Consider the following 20,986-nt stretch of genomic DNA (forward strand, 5'->3'; position numbering starts at 1 on the left):
CTTATAGAGGTTTACAAAATTATGAGGGGCATGGACAGGATAAATAGACAAAGTCTTTTCCCTGGGGTTGGGGAGTCCAGAACTAGAGGGCATAGGTTTAAGTGAGAGGAGAAAGATATAAAAGAGACCTACAGGGCAACTTTTTCACACAGCGGGTGGTACGGGTATGGAATAAGTTGCCAGAGGAAGTGGTGGAAGCTGGTACAATTCCAACATTTAAGAGGCATTTGGATGGATATGTGAATAGAAAGGGTCTGGAGGGATATGGGCTGGGTACTGGCAGGTGGGACAAGATCGGTTTTGGATATTTGGTTGGCATGGACTGGTTGGACCGAAGTGTGTGTTTCCATGCTGTACATCTCTATGACTCTATAAAACAAATCCTGCGAGAGGAACACTGCTTAGTCTTGGGTTGCTAGGCACTTCCTGTGTATCTTTGAGGTATAGTGAGGCATCAGCAGCAGCAGAATCGTGCTCCAATGCAGTCTGCAGTGTTAAGGCCTGGTATAACCAAGTGCTGCAAGAAAGTCCCGCCTCAGGCGACTGACTGTGTGGAGTTTGCACGTTCTCCCCGTGTCTGCGTGGGTTTCCTCCGGGTGCTCCGGTTTCCTCCCACAGTCCAAAGATGTGCAGGGCCAGGTGAATTGGCCATACTAAATTGACCGTAGTGTTAGGTAAGGGGTAAATGTAGGGGTATGGGTGGGTTTCGCTTCGGCGGGTCGGTGTGGACTTGTTGGGCCGAAGGGCCTGTTTCCACACTGTAATGTAATCTAATTAATCTAAAAAAAAAAGCTGAATTCCAGAGGTGAGGTGGGAATGACAGCACCTGACATCGAGGTTCATTTGACCGAATGTGGTATCAAGGAGCCCTACCAAAACTGGGAGTTGAGGGAAAACTCTCTGCTGGTTGGATCATACCTGACACAGAGGAAGATGATTGTGGCTGCTGGAGACCAGTTGTCTCAGCTTCAGGATATCTCTGTAGGTGTTCCTCAGAGTATTGATCTTTGGCAACTTCATGAATGACACTTGCTCCTGTGTAAGGTCAGAAAAGGGAATGTTTGCTGATGATTGCACAATGCCCCATCCTTGGCAGCTACTCAAATACAAGAGTCATAGATTCATGCAGCAAAGAAACAGGCCCATTAGCCCACCATGTCTTTGATGATCAACAAACCGCAAACTACACTAATCTTATTTAACTGCACCTGGTCCATAGCCTACCATGCCCTGGCATCTTATGTGCTTGTCCAGATTCTTTTTAAATGTTGAGAGAATCTGCCTCCACTACCCTCTTAGGCAGCATGTTTCATTTATCTACCATCCTCTGGGGGAAAAACTGTTTCCTCAGATCTCCTCTGAATTGTTTGTTCCTCACCTTAAACTTAAGCTCTCTCATAGACCGGTCTGTCAGGGGCAAGAGATTCTCATTCTATGCCTCTCATAATTTTGTACACCTCAAATAGATTCCCCTCACCCTGCCTCCCCAGCCTCCAGTGCTCCAAGGAAAGCAAAGCCAGCCTATTTACTCATACTGAGACTTCTCATTCCAGGCTGCAGTCTGGTAAATCTCCTCTGGACCATCTCAAGTGCAGTCACATCCTTCTGATAGTGTGGCTACTAGAACTACATGCAGCATTCCATCTGTGGCCTAACCAAGGTTTTTCAAGTTGTAACAAGAACTCCTTGCTTCTATATTCTATGTCTAGGCTAATGAAGATAAGCAACAAAAACAGAAGTTGCTGGAAAAGTGCAGCAGGTCTGACAGCATCTGTGAAGAGAAATCAGCGTTCTGCAGAAAGGTCGCCACATCCAAAATGTTAGTATCTGTGAAGAGAAATCAGAGTTACCAGACTCACTGAGCTTTTCCAGAAACTTTAGAGTACTGTAACTGTATTTGTCGTTTCGACCATATAAAAGCTGGTACAATAAAAACGAGACAGTTTTCCTCCAGGACCAAGGTGTTATATGAACACAAAGACTACACAAGAATACAGTCATACCAGGGCAGCATAAATTGCATAGAAAAGTGCAAAACATGCAAGACCGCACAGTAATTCCTGACAAGACAAGACAAGACAATAGGCACAGTGATGGACAAATTACAACGTAAGAATGCATGATCATTAATAAAACATTGTTTTGGTAGCAATTCAAAACGTCGTCCAACAATTGCAAATGGAATAGAGTGTGATCAGACAGTGTTAAGGAGTCTGATGGCATGGGGGAAGAAACTATTGCACAGTCTGGCCGTGAGAGACCGAATGCTCTGGTATCGTCTGCCAGATGGCAGGAGGGAAAAGAATTTGAATGATGGATGTGTGGGTTGTCCACCATGCTGTTAGCCTTGTGGATGCAGCGTGTGGTGTAAAGGTCTGTAATGGAGGGAAGAGAGACCCCAGTGATCTTCTCAGCTGTCCTCACTATCCGTTGCATGGTCTTACGATCCGAGATGGTGCAATTCCCGAACTGGGCAGTGATGCAACTGCTTGGGGTGCTCTCAATGTGGTGAGGATGGAAGATGGGCTTTCCTCAACCTATGCAGAAAGTAGAGATGCTGCTGGGCTTTCTTGGCTGTGGAGCTGGTGTTTAGCTTCTGTTTTAGTTTATAATTTACAGTATCCTCAGTTCTTTCGGTTTTAACAAAGATAGTCATTATATGCCTTCTTCTCCACCCTGACACCTTCAGAGATCTGTGGACTTGTACACCAAAATCCCTTTGCTCCTCAGTGTACATCGTTCCTTTTCTCGGCTTCCCAAGATGCATCAGCTCATATTTATTGGAATTAAATTCCATCTGCCGTTGCTCTGCCCAGTTTACCAGCTAATCAATATCAGACTGTAACCTGAAACCATCCTCCTCACATTGACAACAAACCAATTTGATAATGTACAGAACAAACAACAAGGGTTTCAGCACCAAACCCTGTGGTACACCACTAGTCAGTCTTCCAATTACAAACAACCCTCCACCATTGCCCTTTGCCTCCTATTTGTAAGCCAGTTTTGGATCCAGTTTGCTAACTTACCCTAGATCCCATGGGCTGTTACCTTTTGGACCATCCTTCCATGTGCAACCTTGTCAAAGATCTTACTGAAATCCATGTAAACCATGTTAAGTACACTACCCCCTTCAATATACAGAACAACCTCAGTTATCTGAATGTCAATTATTGGAATTTCGGATTATCCAAATAAAATCTCAAGGTCCTGTAAAAACATTATCTGTTATCCGAACAAAATACTCCCCCACTGATCTTGTTCGGATAACCGAGGTTGTTCAGTATTTCATCACTGTTTCAAAACATTCAACTAGTCAAACAGAATCTCCTTCTAATATATCCATCCTGACTATTCCTGATCAGTTCCTGCCTTTCAAAGTATTAACTAATTCTGTCTGTTAGAATTTTTTCCAATAATTTCCCTACCACTGACGTTAACTAACTAGTCTGTAATTATCTGGCATGTACCTGCTGCTCTTCTTGAATAAAGGAACCACAATAGCTATCCTCAAGTCACTGGGCACTTTGCCTGTGGCCAGCGAAGTATGAAATTTATGTGTTAGGGCCCCAGCAATCTCCAGCCTTGGTTCCCAATATAGCTTAGGGGACACCTCATCAGGTGCTGGAGATTTATGCACCTGGATGCCCACTAAAACATCTGATATCTCATCCTTATTGATCTGAAAGTGTTCTAAAACCTCACCATCTCAGCTGGTATCCCTAGCTACAATGTCTTTCTGCTCTGTGAATACAGAGAACAAAGATTAATTTAAACTCCCCCCACAACCCCCAACACCTTCTGGCTTGATGCACAGCTTGCCCCTTTGGTCTGTAATAGTCCTGCTGTTTCTCTGGTAATCCTTTTATTCTTAATATTCTTAATATACTTATCAAAGGCCTCGGGGGTGTGTGTGTTTCCTTGATCCTATCTGCCAAAGATATTTTATAGCTGATTTTTAGTCTCCTAATTTTCTTTTTAAGCAACCTCCTACACTTTTTTTTTATATATACTTTTGAAGGGCCTCCTTGTTTTAATGCACTGTACCTGACATATGCTTCCTTCTACGTCTTTATCAAACTTTCGCTATGCCCCTTTACAGTATTCCCTGGACTTGCTGTCCTTGCCCATCATTCTTAGAGAAACATGCTGGCCCTGAACTCTCACTATACTACTTTTAAAATACTCCACTTTCCAAATGTAGACTTACCCTCAAGTAGCTACTCCTAGTCCATGTTTGTCAGATCTTGTCTATTGGTACTGAAATCAACCTTCTCAGAATTCAGACACGTAAGTTCTGCACTATCTTTAAACCTGTCCATAAAGACTTTGAAACTAAGACTTATGGTCACTATTCCCAAAATGCTTGCCCACTGACACTCGAACAACTTCATTCCCCAGGATTAGGTCGAACTGCTTCCTTAGTTGAGAGAGTGATGCTGGAAATGCACAGCAGATCAGTTAGCATCCGAGGAGCAGGAGAATCGACATTCCAGGCCTAAGCCCTTCATCAAGAATGAGGCTTGTGGGCTGGGTTGGGGCGGGGTGCTGAGAGATAAATGGGAGGGAGTTGGGGTTGTGGAGAAGGTAGCTGAGAATGCAATAGGTAGATGATGGTTGGGGAGAAGATGATAGGTTGGAGGGGAGGGTGGAGCAGATAGATGGGAAAGACGATGGACAGGTCAAGAGGGCGGTGCCATGTTGGAGGCATAAGATGGGGGGAGGGGAAATGAGGAAACTGGTGAAATCCACATTAATCCCATGTGGTTGTAGGGTCCCAAGGCAGAAGATGAGGCATGCTTCCTCAAGGCATTGGGGGGTTAGGGTTTGGCAGTGGAGGAGGCCCAGGGCCTGCATGTCCTTGGTGGACTGGGAGGGGAAGTTAAAGTGATCAGCCATAGGGCAATGGGGTTGGTTGGTGTGGGTGACCCAGAGCTGTTCTCTGGAATGATCCACAAGTTGAAGTCCTGTCTCCCCAATGTAGAGAAGACCACATTGGGTGCAACGGATACAGTAGATGACATTATGGAGGTACAGGTAAATTTCTGTTGCATGTGGAAGGATCCTTTGGGGCCTTGGATGTGAGGGGGGAGAAGCGGATGCAGGTTTTGCACTTCCTGCGGTGGCAGGGGAAGGTGCCGGGAGTGGGGTGAGGGCTGGTGGGGGGCGTAGATCTGGCAAATCCTCATGGACCCTGGAAGTCCTCACTTTCTCCTAACTAGTCCCTTAGGACTAACTGTACTGACACAAAAAGCTCTCCTAATACACTTTAAAAGTTCGATCCCATCTAATCCTTTCACACCAAGTCAATCCCAGTTAATGTTAGCAAAATTGAAGGCACTGACAACTGTGATTTACCTATATGTCTACTCCGTTATCTTGGTAATGGGAACCTTGTAGTATAATCTCAGCAAGGTAATCACACCTTTTATATTTCTAAGTTCAACCCAGATGGTCTCATTTGATGACCCTTCTGGGACACTGGGACCTCCTCCTTCATTACTGCAGTGATGGTTTCCTTCATCAATAATGAAATGCCCCTAACTCTCTTTCAATCCCATCTACTTCCCCATTGCACTTGAAACTTCTGTACTCTGGAATGTTGAACTGCCAGTCTTGTCCTTCCTTCAACTGTGTTTCAGTGATTGCGTTCCCATATGCTGATCAATGCTTACCAGTCAAACTCATTGCATTAAAATAGATAATGCTTTAGATGTTCATTGTCTAACCTGAGTTATCACCTCTTGTACATTGATAAAACATTTAATTATCTAGGGACAAAGACTAGAAAGGAATCTGGATTTTGCATTTTAATCAGCCGTCTACCTCCTAACTAATTAAAGGATTCAACAACTGCAGCTAGTTTTAAAGTTGTTAATTTTTTGGTTATAAATAGGCGTGGTATGGCAGAGGTCTTATACCTCTGCCATACCATGCCTGAGGAAGGAGCTGACCTCCGAATGCTTGCAATTTCAAATAAACCTGTTGGACTATAATCTGGTGTCATTTGATTTTTGAAATTTAAAAGGAATCTGGATGTGTATATGAATAGGATGGGTTTAACAGGATATAGGCCAATTCTGGCAAATGGGACTAGATTAATTTATGATATTTGGTCGGCATGGACGAGTTGGACCGAAGGATCTGTTCCTATGCTGTACATCTTGATGACTCTAAGCAATTACAAATCCATATCACTAATTCAGTAATAACTAAGCATTCCTTGATTTGAGCAAATTTATTAAATTTAATTTTCATCTGTGGTGTGTAGAGAATACAGTCTTTTGTAGAACAGGAGGTTTCTGAACATTTAAGTGACAATGTAGTGCATTCATTTTATGATGGTGAAAGAACAGCAGAATGCCTAGCGCAATGGTAAGCATTGCCTCAGTAGCAGCTAAAGTTTGACTTTTCTGTTTTTCAGGGCCTTGCAAAGTCTCCACCTTCTTGTGGCCCTTGTCCCCTGCCTCCCCCTCCTCCTCCTCCTGGGCCCCCTCCAACCTTGTGGCCAGAAACATCAAAGGATGAGGCGTCTGTGGCACGTTCCCAGCTCTTTGCACAGCTTAATCAAGGAGAAGGAATAACCAAAGGTGAGAATATCAATATGACTACTTATTCTAGCCAGCATTTGATAACGGGGAGCAGAGTAAAATATTGTGTTTGTTTCAGCAATATGCAAATTTGACTACTGCATATTTTCAAATAAACATTTCAGTACATTCTGGTTTAAAAAGAGAAAATCTAGCTACATTATTCCACCCTGTTGATCTAAATAATTGTTTGCAGATTTACCAACTACCCTATCTGACAAAATATTGTAACTGTCCACAGTATGGTCAGCTCTTACCATCCATTGTTTTGAATCCTTTCACCTATAAAATAGAGTTTCTCTTATGTATGTCAGCATAGTCAGCCAAACCAACAGCCACAGTGAAGAAATTATGATCTACTTCCAAGTCAGAATGTTGCATGTGTTTCCATGCATTTGCTGCCAGGAATCATGAATTCGGCATGTGCTGTGGAAAGAGCACTGATGAGTTGGGGCAGTGCATCCTGTCTACAGTAAGTACTGCTGCCATTGTGAGTCAGTGGTGGAGAGAGTGAATGTCTAAAGTAGTGAATAGGGCTCCAGCTAAGGAGACTGCTTTGTTGGTTCTGATCTAATGTGATAATTCCATTTTTGTGCGATCTGTTTTAAGAAAATCGCATAATAACTCTACCATTTAAACTATGGGGCCAGAATCACGTTATAGCCAATACAGGTAAGTAAAGTTCATATTCTACAAATAAGAGTCTAAATTCTTCAATTGTGTTAAAGCCAATTTGTGTTGAAGAAACACTCATTATAGCAGAACCGACTGTATAGTGTTGAGTTCCGTAAGTGTTGTTGGAGTTGCAGATGTCCAGGCAGGTTGAGAATATTCTAGCAACTTGTGCCTTAGTGATGGCTAGTGTACCAGTGAACTAAGAAATGGCTAGTCTAACTTTTTTAAATATACTACATTTTAAGTTAGGTTACTCACAGGTAGAGGCATAGACGCCTCTGCTAACGTGCTAACTTCTGCTCATAACCTCATATTCAGCTTCAATAATGGAACTGCAGCTTGCTTTGCTTCGGATATGTCAAGAAGCACCCTTTAATGAAAAAAATGTTAGATTATGCTGGTCTGTGGAAGATTTTAAATTTGTGGTTATGCAACTTAAAACCTGCACTATTTTGGAGGCTGGACCTGGATATACTTTAAAAATATGCAATGGGACCTCTCAGAAATCCCAATGCACCCTCTGAAAAAGTTCCCAAATTTTGAGTTAGAGTCAGAAACTTTGGAGAGTTCTGACTTACTTGAATTGTGTCATCAAGATGGCAGCAAAGTAAGACACCTGAGCTAGGGCTTGTCTGTTCCGACTGCTTTTTTTCCTTTTTACTTACCTCTTGTTCTGAGCTTGAATGGCAATGCTGAGGACCTCAGCATGGACTTCAGTGGATCCAGCACAGACTTGATTGAGCCTTTATTTACTTTCCTGGCTTTGGAATCAGCGGCTGCTACATCAGCAGAGGCAGCATTGGTGAGATAGGATATGTGGCAAAAGATGGCGCCAGAGGACTGGTGACTTTATAGTAGATTAGGTCTGGCGCTGGTAGTGTCGAAGAGGTGGCAGAAGGGCATCATGACATGATGAGGGAGGTCCAGTGGCAAGATGTGTGACTCTGTTGGTTGGGCTGGCCCAGGCAGCAATGGGGCAGTGGTGGAGGAGAATCTGTTTAGCAGCGAAAGGTGTCGCCTGAACAGTGGCAACTTCAACCTTGGTTGGGTCTGCAGTTGACAGTAGCGAGGAGATGGAGATATCGCAGTGCAGCATCATTGAGCTGGCTCAGGACTGGTGGACTCTCTTTAAGCTATACTTTTCTATTTTCTTTCTTAAAACAATTCAAAATGGCGACAGCTCATGGGGACAGTGAAAAAGCTGAGATTGTAATAAGGTCAGGTAGGTCAATGTCATAGAGTGTGAGTCCCTGACTGGGGCAGTTAATCTGGTCCAATCAACGAGCACTGGCTGACAGATAAAAGCAGGAACGTCAGAGGTTCTGTTTACTCTCAGAGCTGGTTCTGTGGGAGCTGGAAGGAATTTTTTATTTGTAAATAAAGGGTGACTTCATGACTGGATTCTGGCCTCTGTGTAGTTATTTCACAGACCACTTACATTTTCATTTATATATATTACAAATAAGAGATCCAAGCACTGATCCCTGTGGAACACAACTGGTAACATACTCCACCCTCCTCAATTATCCTCTATTTACTATGACCAAATCTAACTTACCAACTCACCATGTATCTGATGTGACTTAATCTTCTGGAATAGTGGACTATGATACATGTTCATTAGTAAAGTCCACAAAGACAACATCCACTGCCCGACCTGTATCAATAATCTTTATCACGTCCTCAAAAACTCAAATCTGTGAGACAAGACCTCCCCTGCACAAAGCCATGCTGACTAGCCCTAATAAGAATTATTATTTTCCAAATGTAAATAAACCCTGTCTCTAACAATTTTATCCAATAATTTCCCTACCAGTGATGTAAGGCTCACCCTCCTACAATTTCCTGGATTATCCCTTCTTAGAGAGGATACCTTGAAAGAGAGGATACTTTGCGATGCAGGTGACCCTGAAGTCCTCTTGTAAATAGTGAGGTCAGAGGTGCTTCTTGTTGTCATGGGCCTCCACTAAAAGGTTGGCAGCTGCAGCTGTGACTATGGTGGATGTGTAGGGGTCAGAGTTGGTGGTGTTCTGCTCATATCTATTCTGGGCCTGAGTTTATTATGTTAGCCAAATGACAGCACCTCTGAGATAGTGCAGGACTCCTTCAGTGTGACAGGAAGCATCACCCTAAATTGAGTGTTCAAGCTCTTGAGTGGACTTCAATGCATGATCTTTTCATTTAAAAACAGAAGTGCTATCAGTAAGTCAAAACAAATAAAAACTGATACTTATAAAAATTGTGTGCGCAATGATTTAATCTTGTAGCCATTATAAACAGATTACCATTTCAGACAATAAATCAGCTGTAGTTAATTGCATTGTTATTTGTTTCAAGCATGTTCACTTATTAGTTTGATGTCATTTACTGCAGTGACTTTTTAATACATGCACCAAATCTTACTGAATTTATATCTCATTTACCAGAATTATACTGGTAGTAATGGACAATATATGGAGACTTGTGAAGATGGGATTGGTCTCCTTTGTAGAGAGAAGATTAAGGGAACATTAAGTAGAGGTGCTCATAGTTATGTGGGGATGTCCACAAAGATAGGTAATACTGTTCCATTAGTATATGGGTTGGTAATGAGTGGACATTGATTTAAGATAATTGATAAATGAAGAGGTGGTGAGATGAGGATCTCTTCACAGTGTGTTATAATTTGTTAAGTACCAACTAAAAGGTTGTGGAAGTGGATTGAATGGTAAATTTCAAAAGGAAATCGGATAAATAGTTGAACAGTTTAAAAAAAAACAGGTAGACCATGAGAAAGGAATAGGAAAGTGGGACAAACTGGATAATTCTTACAAAACTCTGTACTGGTATGGTGCGTTGAATGTCTATATTATGTTCTAATTTTTAAGCTATTGAGACCTTTCTAGAATACTCCCAAGTTGTCCCTGCTGGACTCTTTGGTAATGATGTATTTTAATATTGAACTGCAAACTCCTTAAATTAGTGACATGAATAAAGATGTCTGATACTTAATAACTTCAGTTTAATAGAATCCATAGAATCCCTACAGTGTGGAAACAGGCCCTTTGGTCAAACAAATGCACACTGACCACCCAAAGAATAACCCACCCGGACTTGTTCCCCATCTCTATTATCCTATATTGACCCCTGACTCATGCACCTAACCTACACATCTCTGAACACTATGGGCAATTCAGCATGGCCAATTCACCTAACCTGCACATCTTTGGATTGTGGGAGGAAACCCATGCAGGTATGGGGACAATGTGCAAATTCCACACGGACAGTTTAAAAGATCAAAAATATTTAACAGTTTTCTATCGTGCTGATGTTTTTAATCTCTCCAGGTCTTCGCCACGTTCCTGATGACCAGAAGACCCACAAGAATCCAAGTCTTCGTCCACGGACTGCAGTGATTAATTCCCCATCGAAGAGTCACTCATCCAGTCCTACATCACCCATGTCCTCTCCACAGCAGCCAAGGATGCCTGTGCTGGAGCTAGAAGGAAAGAAGTGGAAAGTGGTAAATATAACTAAAGGCTGGATCTTATGTTCCCCAAATGGTGTGTTTTCAATGGTAATGGTCATGGTGTGGAGAGAGGGAGAACACTAAATAAGTGGCTGGACCATCCATAACTGCCCACCCATCTCTCATCTCATTCCTGTAATACACCAGGTAGGCAGCACTGCACATGCGAGCTGAATGCCATATTTAACTGAAGATAAATTAGAGATGTTAATATCCAATTTATCCAAATAATGCACTATCCATGCCATAATTTGACTAGTTTGGGCAGGTTACTTTTATAGGCCTGCAAAAACAAAGGCGGGAAAGGAGGGAGGCACTTTATTTAAGTGAAGCCCCACACACCTCAAGTGCACTCGCCAATCCTCCATATCACCTCTGTCCTTCTGTGCCACCTGCCTGACAGAACTCACACAGCTCCTCCCTCTTCCTGTGCCTCCAGCATGTCTCCCCATCATACAATCACAAAACTTACCTCTCAAGACAGTTGTGATCTTCCTTTGGTATCTTCCGACAATGTTCTTTCCAGCAGAACTCACTACTGAGCTGTGGCATTGTAAAGAGTGATGGAGCTACCAGCTAATCAAATTGGCCAGCAGCTTCCAAAGCAGGGACTTATTCCTGGATGAGCAGTAAAAAATTCCATTATTGGCTATCCTAGCTTGCCCAAAGTTCATTATGGTTATAGGATGGGCTTGGAAGGAGCAAGACCCTGTCGTCCCTGTAAAACCTGGCCCCAAGTTATTGCTTGGTTACTGATGGAGGTAGGATCAAAAGTCAGTGTTCAAGATACGATGGCCAATAATCAATTGCTGATAGTCAGTATCAAAATAAAGAACTTGCATTTATGCTTCCTATCAAGAGATTTAAGTACATCCTAGATTTACTTTCAAATAGGGCAGCATTGAAAAGAATGCTCCTGCCTTTACACAGGACCTCAAGATATACCAGTGTTTTAAAAGCTGTCACTGATACAACATTGGAAACACAGCAGCCAGTTGGCAAACAGAATGTGATGTTAACCAACTATTCTGATTTTGGTTGAGAGGTAAATATTAGCCAGGATAGCAGTAACAATGCCAGGGGATTTTAAATGCCCACCTGGGAAGGCATACAGAGTGTGGTATTTCTTTAATGATGTATTTAAGTCTCTTAGGTCTCTTTGTGGGCGGCACAGTGGTTAGCACTGCTGCCTCACAGCGCCAGAGACCCGGGTTCAATTCCTGCCTCAGGCGACTGACTGTGTGGAGTTTGCACGTTCTCCCCGTGTCTGTGTGGGTTTTCTCCGGGTGCTCCGGTTTCCTCCCACAGTCCAAAGATGTGCAGGTCAGGTACTGTAATTGCCCGTAGTGTTAGGTAAGGGGTAAATGTAGGGGCATGGGTGGGTTGCGGGTCGGTGTGGACTTGTTGGGCCGAAGGTAAAAAGGTTCTTCCTCCAGGCGTCTGGTGGTGAGGGAGCGGCGGTGGAGGAGGAAGGGCTTTTGCCCGAAACGTCGATTTTGCCTGTCCTCGGATGCTGCCTGAATTGCTGTGCTCTTCCAGCACCACTAATCCAGATTGTTGGGCCGAAGGGCCTGTTTCCACACTGTAATGTAATCTAATCTAATCTTGCCAAATGCAGTGGTTTTTGAATCTTTAATCTCAGCGGTGTTTGCAGATAAATATTACTGAGATGTCAGTTTTTTCATGGAAAATCTGTATCCTTAAATTTCATAGAGTCATAGAGATGCACAGCACGGATACAGACCCTTCAGTCCAACTCGTCTGTGCCGGCCAGATATCCCAACCCAATCTAGTCCCAGCTGCCAGCACCCAGCCCATATTCCTCCAAACCCTTCCTATCATATACCCGTTCAGATGAAATTGTACTAGCCTCCACCACTTCCTCTGGCAGCCCATCCCACACATGCACCACCCTCTCCATGAAATAATTGCCTCTTGGGACTCTTTTATATCTTTCCCCTTTCACCTTAAACCTATGCCCTCTAGTTCTGGACCCCCCCCAACCTCCAGGGAAAGTACCTTGTGTATTTACCCTATCCATGCCCCTCATGATTTTATAAACCTCTATAAGGTCACACGTGAGTCTTCGACGCTCCAGGGAAAACAGCCCCAGCCTATTCAGCCTCTCTCTATAGCTCAGATCCTCCAACCCTGGCAACATCCTTGTAAATCTTTGCTGAACCCTTTCAAGCTTCACAACATCCTTCCAATAGGAAGGAGACCAGAATTGCATAGGATATTTCAAAAGTGGCCTGACCAATGTCTTGTACAGCCGCAACATGACCTCCCAACCTTTGTACTCAATACTCTGGCCAATAAAGAATGCATACCAAACGGCTTCTTCACTATCCTACTTTCAAGGAACTATGAATCTGCACTACAAGGTCTTTTTGTTCAACAACACTCCCTGTGACCTTACCATTAAGTGTATAAGTCCTGCTAAGATTTGCTTTCCCAAAATGAAGCACCTCGCATTTATCTGAATTAAACTCCATCTGCTACTCCTCAGCCCATTGGCCCAACTGATTAAGATCCTGCTGTAATTCGAGGTAACCTTCTTCGCTGTCCACTACACCTCCAATTTTTCTGTCATCTGCAAACTTACTAACTATATATCTTTTGCTCACATCCAAATCGTTTATATAAATAATGAAAAGTAGTGAACCCAGCACCAAACCTTGTGGCACACCACTGGTCACAGGCTTCCAGTCTGAAAAACAACACTCCACCACTACCCTCTATCTTTGAGCCAAGTCTGTATCCAAATGGCTAGTTCTCCTGTATTCCATGAGATCTAACCTTACTAACCAGTCTCCTATGGGGAACCTTGTTGAATGCCTTACTGAAGTCCATATAGATCACATCTCTGGCTCTGCCCTCATCAATCCTCTTTGTTACTTCTTCAAAAAACTCAATCAAGGTTGTGAGACATAATTTCCCATGCACAAAGCCATGTTGAATATCCCTAATATATCCTTGCCTTTCCAAAATATGTACATCTTGTCCCTCAGGATTCTCACCAACAACTTGCCTACCACCGACATCAGGCTCACCGGTTTACAGTTCCCTGGCTTGTTCTTACCACCTTTTTAAAATAGTGGCACCACATTAGCCAATCTCCAGTCTTCCGGCACCTCACCTGTGACTATCGATGATACAAATATCTCAGCAAGATTCCCATCAATCACTTCCCTAGCCTTCCACAGACTCCTAGGGTACACCTGATCAATTTAGGTTACACAAATTTATTTAAGGCCAATCTTTGTCCTGAGACGGGAGAAGAATAATTGATTTGAATTATTGATTCCTTTACAGTAATATATATCCCCACTGAGCTGGTGTTCAATTTTCTAGTAGACAAATATGTATGTTTGCAGTAATGAAGTGGATAGTAGTTTCATGTGTATAAAGTCCAATTAAAACTAGCACAGCTTATTCTAAGTTACCACTTGGTGTGAAGCTAGTTAAATAAATTGAATACAATGTTATGAAATTTCTTTGCTTTCCATCTGAACACTTAGATTCTATTTTGTGAGCTCAGTTTCTGAAGAGACTGCAGTAGTGAATCATTAATTCTATTACAAGTTTTAAAAGAAGGGCAGTCAGTGTCCATTATTTGTTCCACTTTATCTGATAATTAGAATTTCTTCCATTAATCATCTTCATGAAATAAAATAAATTATTAACTCTTTCTTGACAGTGTGAAAATAATCATTAAGGAACATTGTATAAAAAAGGTGATGATGGATTTAAATATGTTTTTAATTACTTAATTAATCACTAGAATAGTGCACATTTAAATGCTCCAGATTTTTTTATTTCTTTATTTAGTCAGAATCTTCACAATTTTTTTAAACAAAGAAGTATTTTACTCAGTCCAACTTATTTTGTCTAATTTTATATGAAAATGGAAGCATCTGTTCCCTGACATTTACCAGTAACCTTTTAAAGTGACAAAACACAATAGTGACATCTAGTGTTAAAGAGTCATCTCTGCAATACATTCAATTAAATTAAATGTTGCTTTGTTGACCCATTTCAACAGCTTGTTGTTTGTCTTTGAAAGACATTTTAGAAGTTTTTAGGGCAGCATTTCCCCTTTTCCCCACTATGACTTCATTTCCAGGCTGGAATATTGAAGAGCTCCGTCAAAGTTCTACTTGGTGATCATTGCTGCCTCAGAGCTCCAAACCCCAAAGTTTCAGCTCATGACCCCATGAAGTCTTGACCCTCAGTTTGAGAAGCCAATTTTAGACTATACAGGATTTTCTAAATTCTATAGCTGAGTGTGGCTTAAATGGGAATTGTATTATAATTTAGTGTTAGTTTTGCACCATTTCCCTTTGCTGTAGTCTTGGCAGAACCAATTTCTCCCAGATAAAACTGTCAAAATATCACCGTCCTGTTCTGAAGTATGTGCGAGGCATATAAATTTGTGAATATTGTTATTTGGCTTCACTCAAGTGACTTGTGATGAGCGCTACCAAACTACATAACTAAAGCATTCTGGTTTCTATTTGATTACAACTGTTGCATTCTCCCAATTTAAAAAAATTTTTAAGACTCATTCAGGTCAAAAGAGGCCCTTTGGTCTATCAAATCTGCAGCAACCTATCTACACTAATCCTACTTACCAGCAATTTGCTATAGCCTTTAAAATTATGACATTTCAAGTGCTCATTCAGGTTCTTTTTTAAATATTGAGGATTTGTGTCTCTACTGCCCTCCCAGGCAGTGCATTCCAGATTGCCAACAACCTCCGGGTGAAAAGAAAATCCTCAAATCCCCTCTAAACTTCCTGTCTTTAATTTTAAAATTATGCCCCCTCATTACTGACCGTTCAGTTAGGGGAAACAGCTGCTTTCTATCCACCCTGTCCATGCCCCTCATAATCTTAAACACCTCTGTCAGGTCCCCTCTTAGCCTTCACTGCTCTAAAGAAAACAAGGGAGAAATTGAGGACTGCAAATGCTGGAGATCAGAGTCAAAACATGTGGTGCTGGAAAAGCATAGCTGGTCAGGCAGTATCCGAGGGGCAGGGGAGTTGACGTTTCGAGCATAAGCTCTTCTTCATCCTCACTCCTGATGAAGAGTTGATGCTCGAAATGTCAACTCTCCTGCTCCCCGGATGCTGCCTCACCGGCTGTGCTTTTCCAGCACCACACTTATTGACTCTAAAGAAAACAAGCCAAGTCTACCTGGCCTCTCTTTCTAGCTAAAATGTCAACCCAGGCAAATCTTTGGTGAATCTCCTCTGCACCCCCTCCAGTGCATTCACACCCTTCTTGTAGTGCGGTGACGAGAACTACACACAGTAATCCAACTGTGCCTAACCAAACTTTTGTATAGTTCCAACATAACCTCCCTGTTCTTATAATCTATGCCACAGCTGATAGAGGCAATGCATTCTTAACCACCGTACTAACATATCGTGCTGCCTTCAAGGATCAGAGGACAAGCATCCCAAGATCCCTCTGTTGCTTTAAGCTTCCTAGTGTCCTGTAATTTACTATATGGTCCCTTCAATTGTTATTTCTTTCAAAGTGCATCACCTCATACTTTTCACAGTTATAGAGTCATAGAGCTGTACAGCATGAAAATCCATGCCGATCAAATATCCTAAATTAATCTAGTCCCATTTGGCCCATTTCTGGATGCCTTTCAAATGTTGCAATTGCATCAGCGAGCACCACTTCCTCTCGCAGTTCATTTCATACACGCACCACCCTATCTGTGAAAACTTTGCCCCTTGGGTCTCTTTTACATCTTTCCTCTCTCACTTTAAACCTATGTCCTCTGGTTTTGGACTCCGCTACCCTGAGGAACAGACTTTGTCTATTTGCCCTACCTAATTCCCTAATGATTTTCTAAACGTCTTTAGGGTCACCTTTCAGCCTCCGATGCTTTAGGAAAAATAGCCACAGTCTATTCAGCCTCTCCCTTTAGTTGAAACCCTCCAACCGTGGCAACATTCTTGTAAATCTTTTCTGAACCTTTTCAAATTTCACAACATCTTTCCTATAGCAGGGAGACTAAAATTGAATGCAGTATTTCAAAAGTGACCAAACCAATGTCCTGTACAGCTGAAACATGACCTCCCAATGTCTATACTCAATGCAAAGAAAAGTGTACCAAATGCCTTTTTCACTATTCTGTCTACCTGCAACTCTACTTTCAAGGAACTATGAACCTGCACTCCAAGGTCTCTTTGTTCAGCAACACTCCCCAGGACCTTATCATTAAGTGTATAAGTCTTGTCCTGATTTGCCTTTCCAAAATGCAGTATCTCACATTTATCTAAAATTTTATCTGCAACTGGTCTGCCCATCTGACGAACTTGATCATATCTTCCTATAACTGAGAACTGGAATTACATTTTTTGAAATAGAATTAGATTTTATTGTCATGTACTCAAATACAAGTACAAGTACAGGGATACAGGAGTATAGTGAGTATACAATGTCACCATTCCCAGCACCATCCCAATCCATAGATGTGCAGGTTAGATGGATTGGCAATGTTAAATTTCCCATAGCGACTGGGGTTGTTTAGGTTAGGTGGATTTGCCTGAGAAATGCAGGGTTATGGGGATTGAGTAGGGGGGTGGATCTGGGTGGGTTGCTCTTCGGAGAATTGGTGTGTACTTGGTGGGCAAAATCATGGGCCTCCACACTGTAGGATTCTATGATCTTAGGTACAAAGGTACCTAGGTACAAAATCTTTGGTAGAAACTAGAAAAATAGGGAAATAAAGTTAAAAATTAAACATTAAAATTCTTCCTAGTATAAAGTAGAGAAAAGAAAGACCTTCTTCCTCACTGTTAACCACATCTTTGTGTCATTCGCAAACTTTTCATCTCTCCTACACGCTCATTCAGCCTGGATGAGTGCAGCTCCAACAACACTCAAGAAGCTTGACACCATCCCAGACAGAGCAGCCCACTTGATTGGCACTACATCCATTCCTTTCACCACCGACACTCAGTAGCAACAGTGTGTACTAACTCGAGATGCACTGCAGAAATTCACCAAATATCTCAGACAGCACCTTAGAAACTCATAACCACTTTTATTTAGAAGGACAAAGGCAGCAGATACATGTGAACACCATTACCTTCCAGTTCCCCTCCTGGCCACCGACTATCCTGACTTGGAAATATGTCACAGTTCCTTCACTGTCACGGTGTCAAAATCCTGGAATTCCCTCCCCCTACTGCCCATTATGGGTCAACCCACAGCAGGTGGACTGCAACAGTTAAAGAAGGTGGCTCAACAGCACTTTCTCAAGAGCAACAAGGGATAGGCAATCAATGACGCCCACATCCTACAAATGAATAAAAAAAAGTCACACAAACAGCCTTCTATCACTACCTGTGTTATCACTAAGCCAATTTTAGATCCATCTTGCCAAGTTACCCTGGATCCCATGTTTTTTTACCTTTATCAGTTTCCCATGGGATCTTGTCAAAAGCTTTGCTGAAATCCATATAAACCACATCAATTCCACTACCTTCATCTGCACACTTGATCATCTCAAAAAAATTCTCTTAAGTTTGTTAGGCATCATGTCCCTCTGGCAAAGCCATGCTGACTATCCCTGATCAAACCTAGCTTCTCCAAGTGGAGATTAATTAACTGTCATCCAGTCCTCTGCCACCTCCCCGTGGTCAGGAAGGAATTAAAAACTTGGGTCAAAATCATTATGTTGACTTACAGAAGAAAACAATGATTTGTTAAATCCAACATCACACACAAACATTTTACTTTTATGCACTGTATTCTTTACTTAAGATATCTAAGAAAGAGTGTTTGTAACTAAATTCATACCAACAAATTCTAGATTTTAGTTTTGAAAGTCAGTAGATTGCATGGTGATGGAGGATTGTGGGGTGTAAAATGCTGTACACTTTTGAGGTCCTGGGAAAGAATGGTTTAGCTGTGAACAGATTCAACAAGACTTTGTTCCTCCCATTCCTCCTTTGGTGAAATAATGTGTGGATTGGTGATTTTGAACATAGAATGAGCTAGAATATATGAGATAAAATTGGTTCCCTACGTGCTGAATTCTTAGACTGAAAATACATCTAAAATTTTAAGTTGCATCACCCCACATTGCAATTGCACAGTGAGAGCTTCTTCACAGGTAAAGACAGTTATTCATATGGCCACATAAAACAGGTGTTCTTCTCCTTATGTTTTTAAATGGGGTGCCAGTAATTCTGGCTGTTTTGCAGATATTGGTTTTGATCGATCAGCGCAGGAGCCTAGCCATCTTTGCTTGGAAGCCTTGAACAGTTGATGCAGCCCTCCCCAGCGAATGTTCCCAAAAGACAAGCATTAGTTTCAGTCTTTAAAATGTTCAAAATGTTAATGTTCTTCTGGAATCGGTTAAGGAAGAGTTTTTCCCTTTGACACTTGCAGTGCCCTTAATCTCATTTTATGTTCAAGAAGCAATAGAAAGCTATTGCTTCTTGAACATCCCCAATCCAGGAAATTTTAGGCAACTACCAGCAAGATAAGTAACACTGAGCTCTGCATAGTAAAATGCTGGATTTTTATGTGGAGTATAACAAATAGAATGCAAATTAGTTTGGGACATGTGCAGTGGCTGTATCACTAGTTGTGAACCAAAAAATAGATCATAACCAATTTTCACCTGTTTCTCTGTGGCGTTTATTTATATTTGATTTCCAGCTAATGTTTTTTACTTTTATCCTAGGAATACCAGGAGAATAATGACAATATTTTCATTTCTGAGGCTGAACTGAAGCATGTTGTCTATGTCTATAAATGCAGTAACTCCACACTGAAAATCCAAGGCAAAGTCAATTCCATTACAATTGGTAAGTACATAGGTCAGTACCAAAGTGTTAAGAAGCTGATAGAAATGATTCACATTACACAATAGCTGTCATATACACACAATCTTTTATAAATCAAGATTTCAACAGTGACCTGCTTTTCCAAATAAGTTGCCAATCGATATCATTTTTTGAAAATAGTTTCAAGTTTGTAATCGTGGCCTGCTTTTTAAAGCTGAACTCTGATAAATTACTTCAAATGTTTAAGCTTTACGGGCTACTACCCTATTTTTATAATGATGCAACTCTATTGCTTTTTGTTTACACGTGTGTCTTGTCTCTAAATATATATATATTTTTTCCATTTCAGATTCTTGTAAGAAGCTTGGGCTTGTGTTTGACAATGTGGTGGGAATAGTTGAAATCATCAATTCCAGAGATGTGCAAGTTCAGGTAATAAGTAATTTTTTAAAATATCAGCAATAACCATTATCTAAGAGTGCTAAATTATCAAAATTACAGAAATTTTACAAATCTGTTTCAATTTTATAATCATTTTCAGCAAAGTAAATGAGTAATTCATATCAATACTAATTGAAGATTTGAGTTGGTGTGTTCAATTTGTCCATTATTGGAATGAAACATAATGGTTTATCATGATTATTGAGCTGTAATACTGTGGTTATTTCTCTCTGGTTAATCCAATCTGTTGGGATCAATAAAGTAGCTAGCAGAAACTCCCTGATGGTTCCTTCCTCTTTTACTTGTAATCACAGTTCAAATCTGTTAATGGATTGACATTGCGATTGTGATCTGCTTCTCAAAATTATCTGCCATAAATATTCCTTGAAAATAGTTTTAAATTTGCAATTGAGGCCCACTTTTTGAAGCTTATTGTTGATGAATTGTTTCAAATATTTGGGTGTTGGTGGCCGCTTTTCCATTTTAATGATGATGCAAATCTGCCAATAATATTCAGTCAGATATTTTCTCCTTCATACATTGAGTCGTCTTGCAATTAGTTCTGATTTTTGTTTTTGTCATTGGTGACAGGAAGAATCTGCTGAAATATAACCTAAGCAATAGGCTCACATATTGTTCATTAATTGTAAATTGGATTATATTTATTGGGACTAGTGGAAGTTAAATTGTCAAATTGAAAGCATATACAATGTGGCAAAGATTAGTGGTAAGCAAGAGGACTGTCAAAAACTAACAAAAGATGATCAAAAATGTAATAAAGTTGGATAAAATATAATTTGCGGCAAAACTAACAAGTAATATTTAAAAAGCATAGTACAAGCCTTTGAGATATATACAAAAGGAAGAGAGACTCAAATGAACATAGGCTCATTAGAAAATTAGGGTGGAGAAATAATAATGAGTAACTAAGAAATGGCAGAGGGGTTGAAT

The 20,986-nt window shown here is 41.2% G+C and overlaps 1 protein-coding gene across 2 annotated transcripts in view; it reads left to right on the forward strand.

Moving 5' to 3' along the window:
* The window catches only part of cap2 (cyclase associated actin cytoskeleton regulatory protein 2), a 236,921-nt gene that overhangs the window by 201,580 nt on the left and 14,355 nt on the right, over window positions 1–20,986 (forward strand). For both annotated transcript variants that reach the window (XM_043719122.1, XM_043719123.1), the window contains exons 8-11: window positions 6,425–6,590; window positions 10,592–10,767; window positions 19,492–19,615; window positions 19,944–20,026. In XM_043719122.1, the coding sequence (XP_043575057.1) occupies window positions 6,425–6,590; window positions 10,592–10,767; window positions 19,492–19,615; window positions 19,944–20,026 (549 nt within the window). The remainder of the gene's footprint in view (window positions 1–6,424; window positions 6,591–10,591; window positions 10,768–19,491; window positions 19,616–19,943; window positions 20,027–20,986) is intronic.

The sequence above is a fragment of the Chiloscyllium plagiosum genome, chromosome 29 (assembly GCF_004010195.1).
Source record: "Chiloscyllium plagiosum isolate BGI_BamShark_2017 chromosome 29, ASM401019v2, whole genome shotgun sequence".
Lineage (NCBI taxonomy): Eukaryota > Metazoa > Chordata > Chondrichthyes > Orectolobiformes > Hemiscylliidae > Chiloscyllium > Chiloscyllium plagiosum.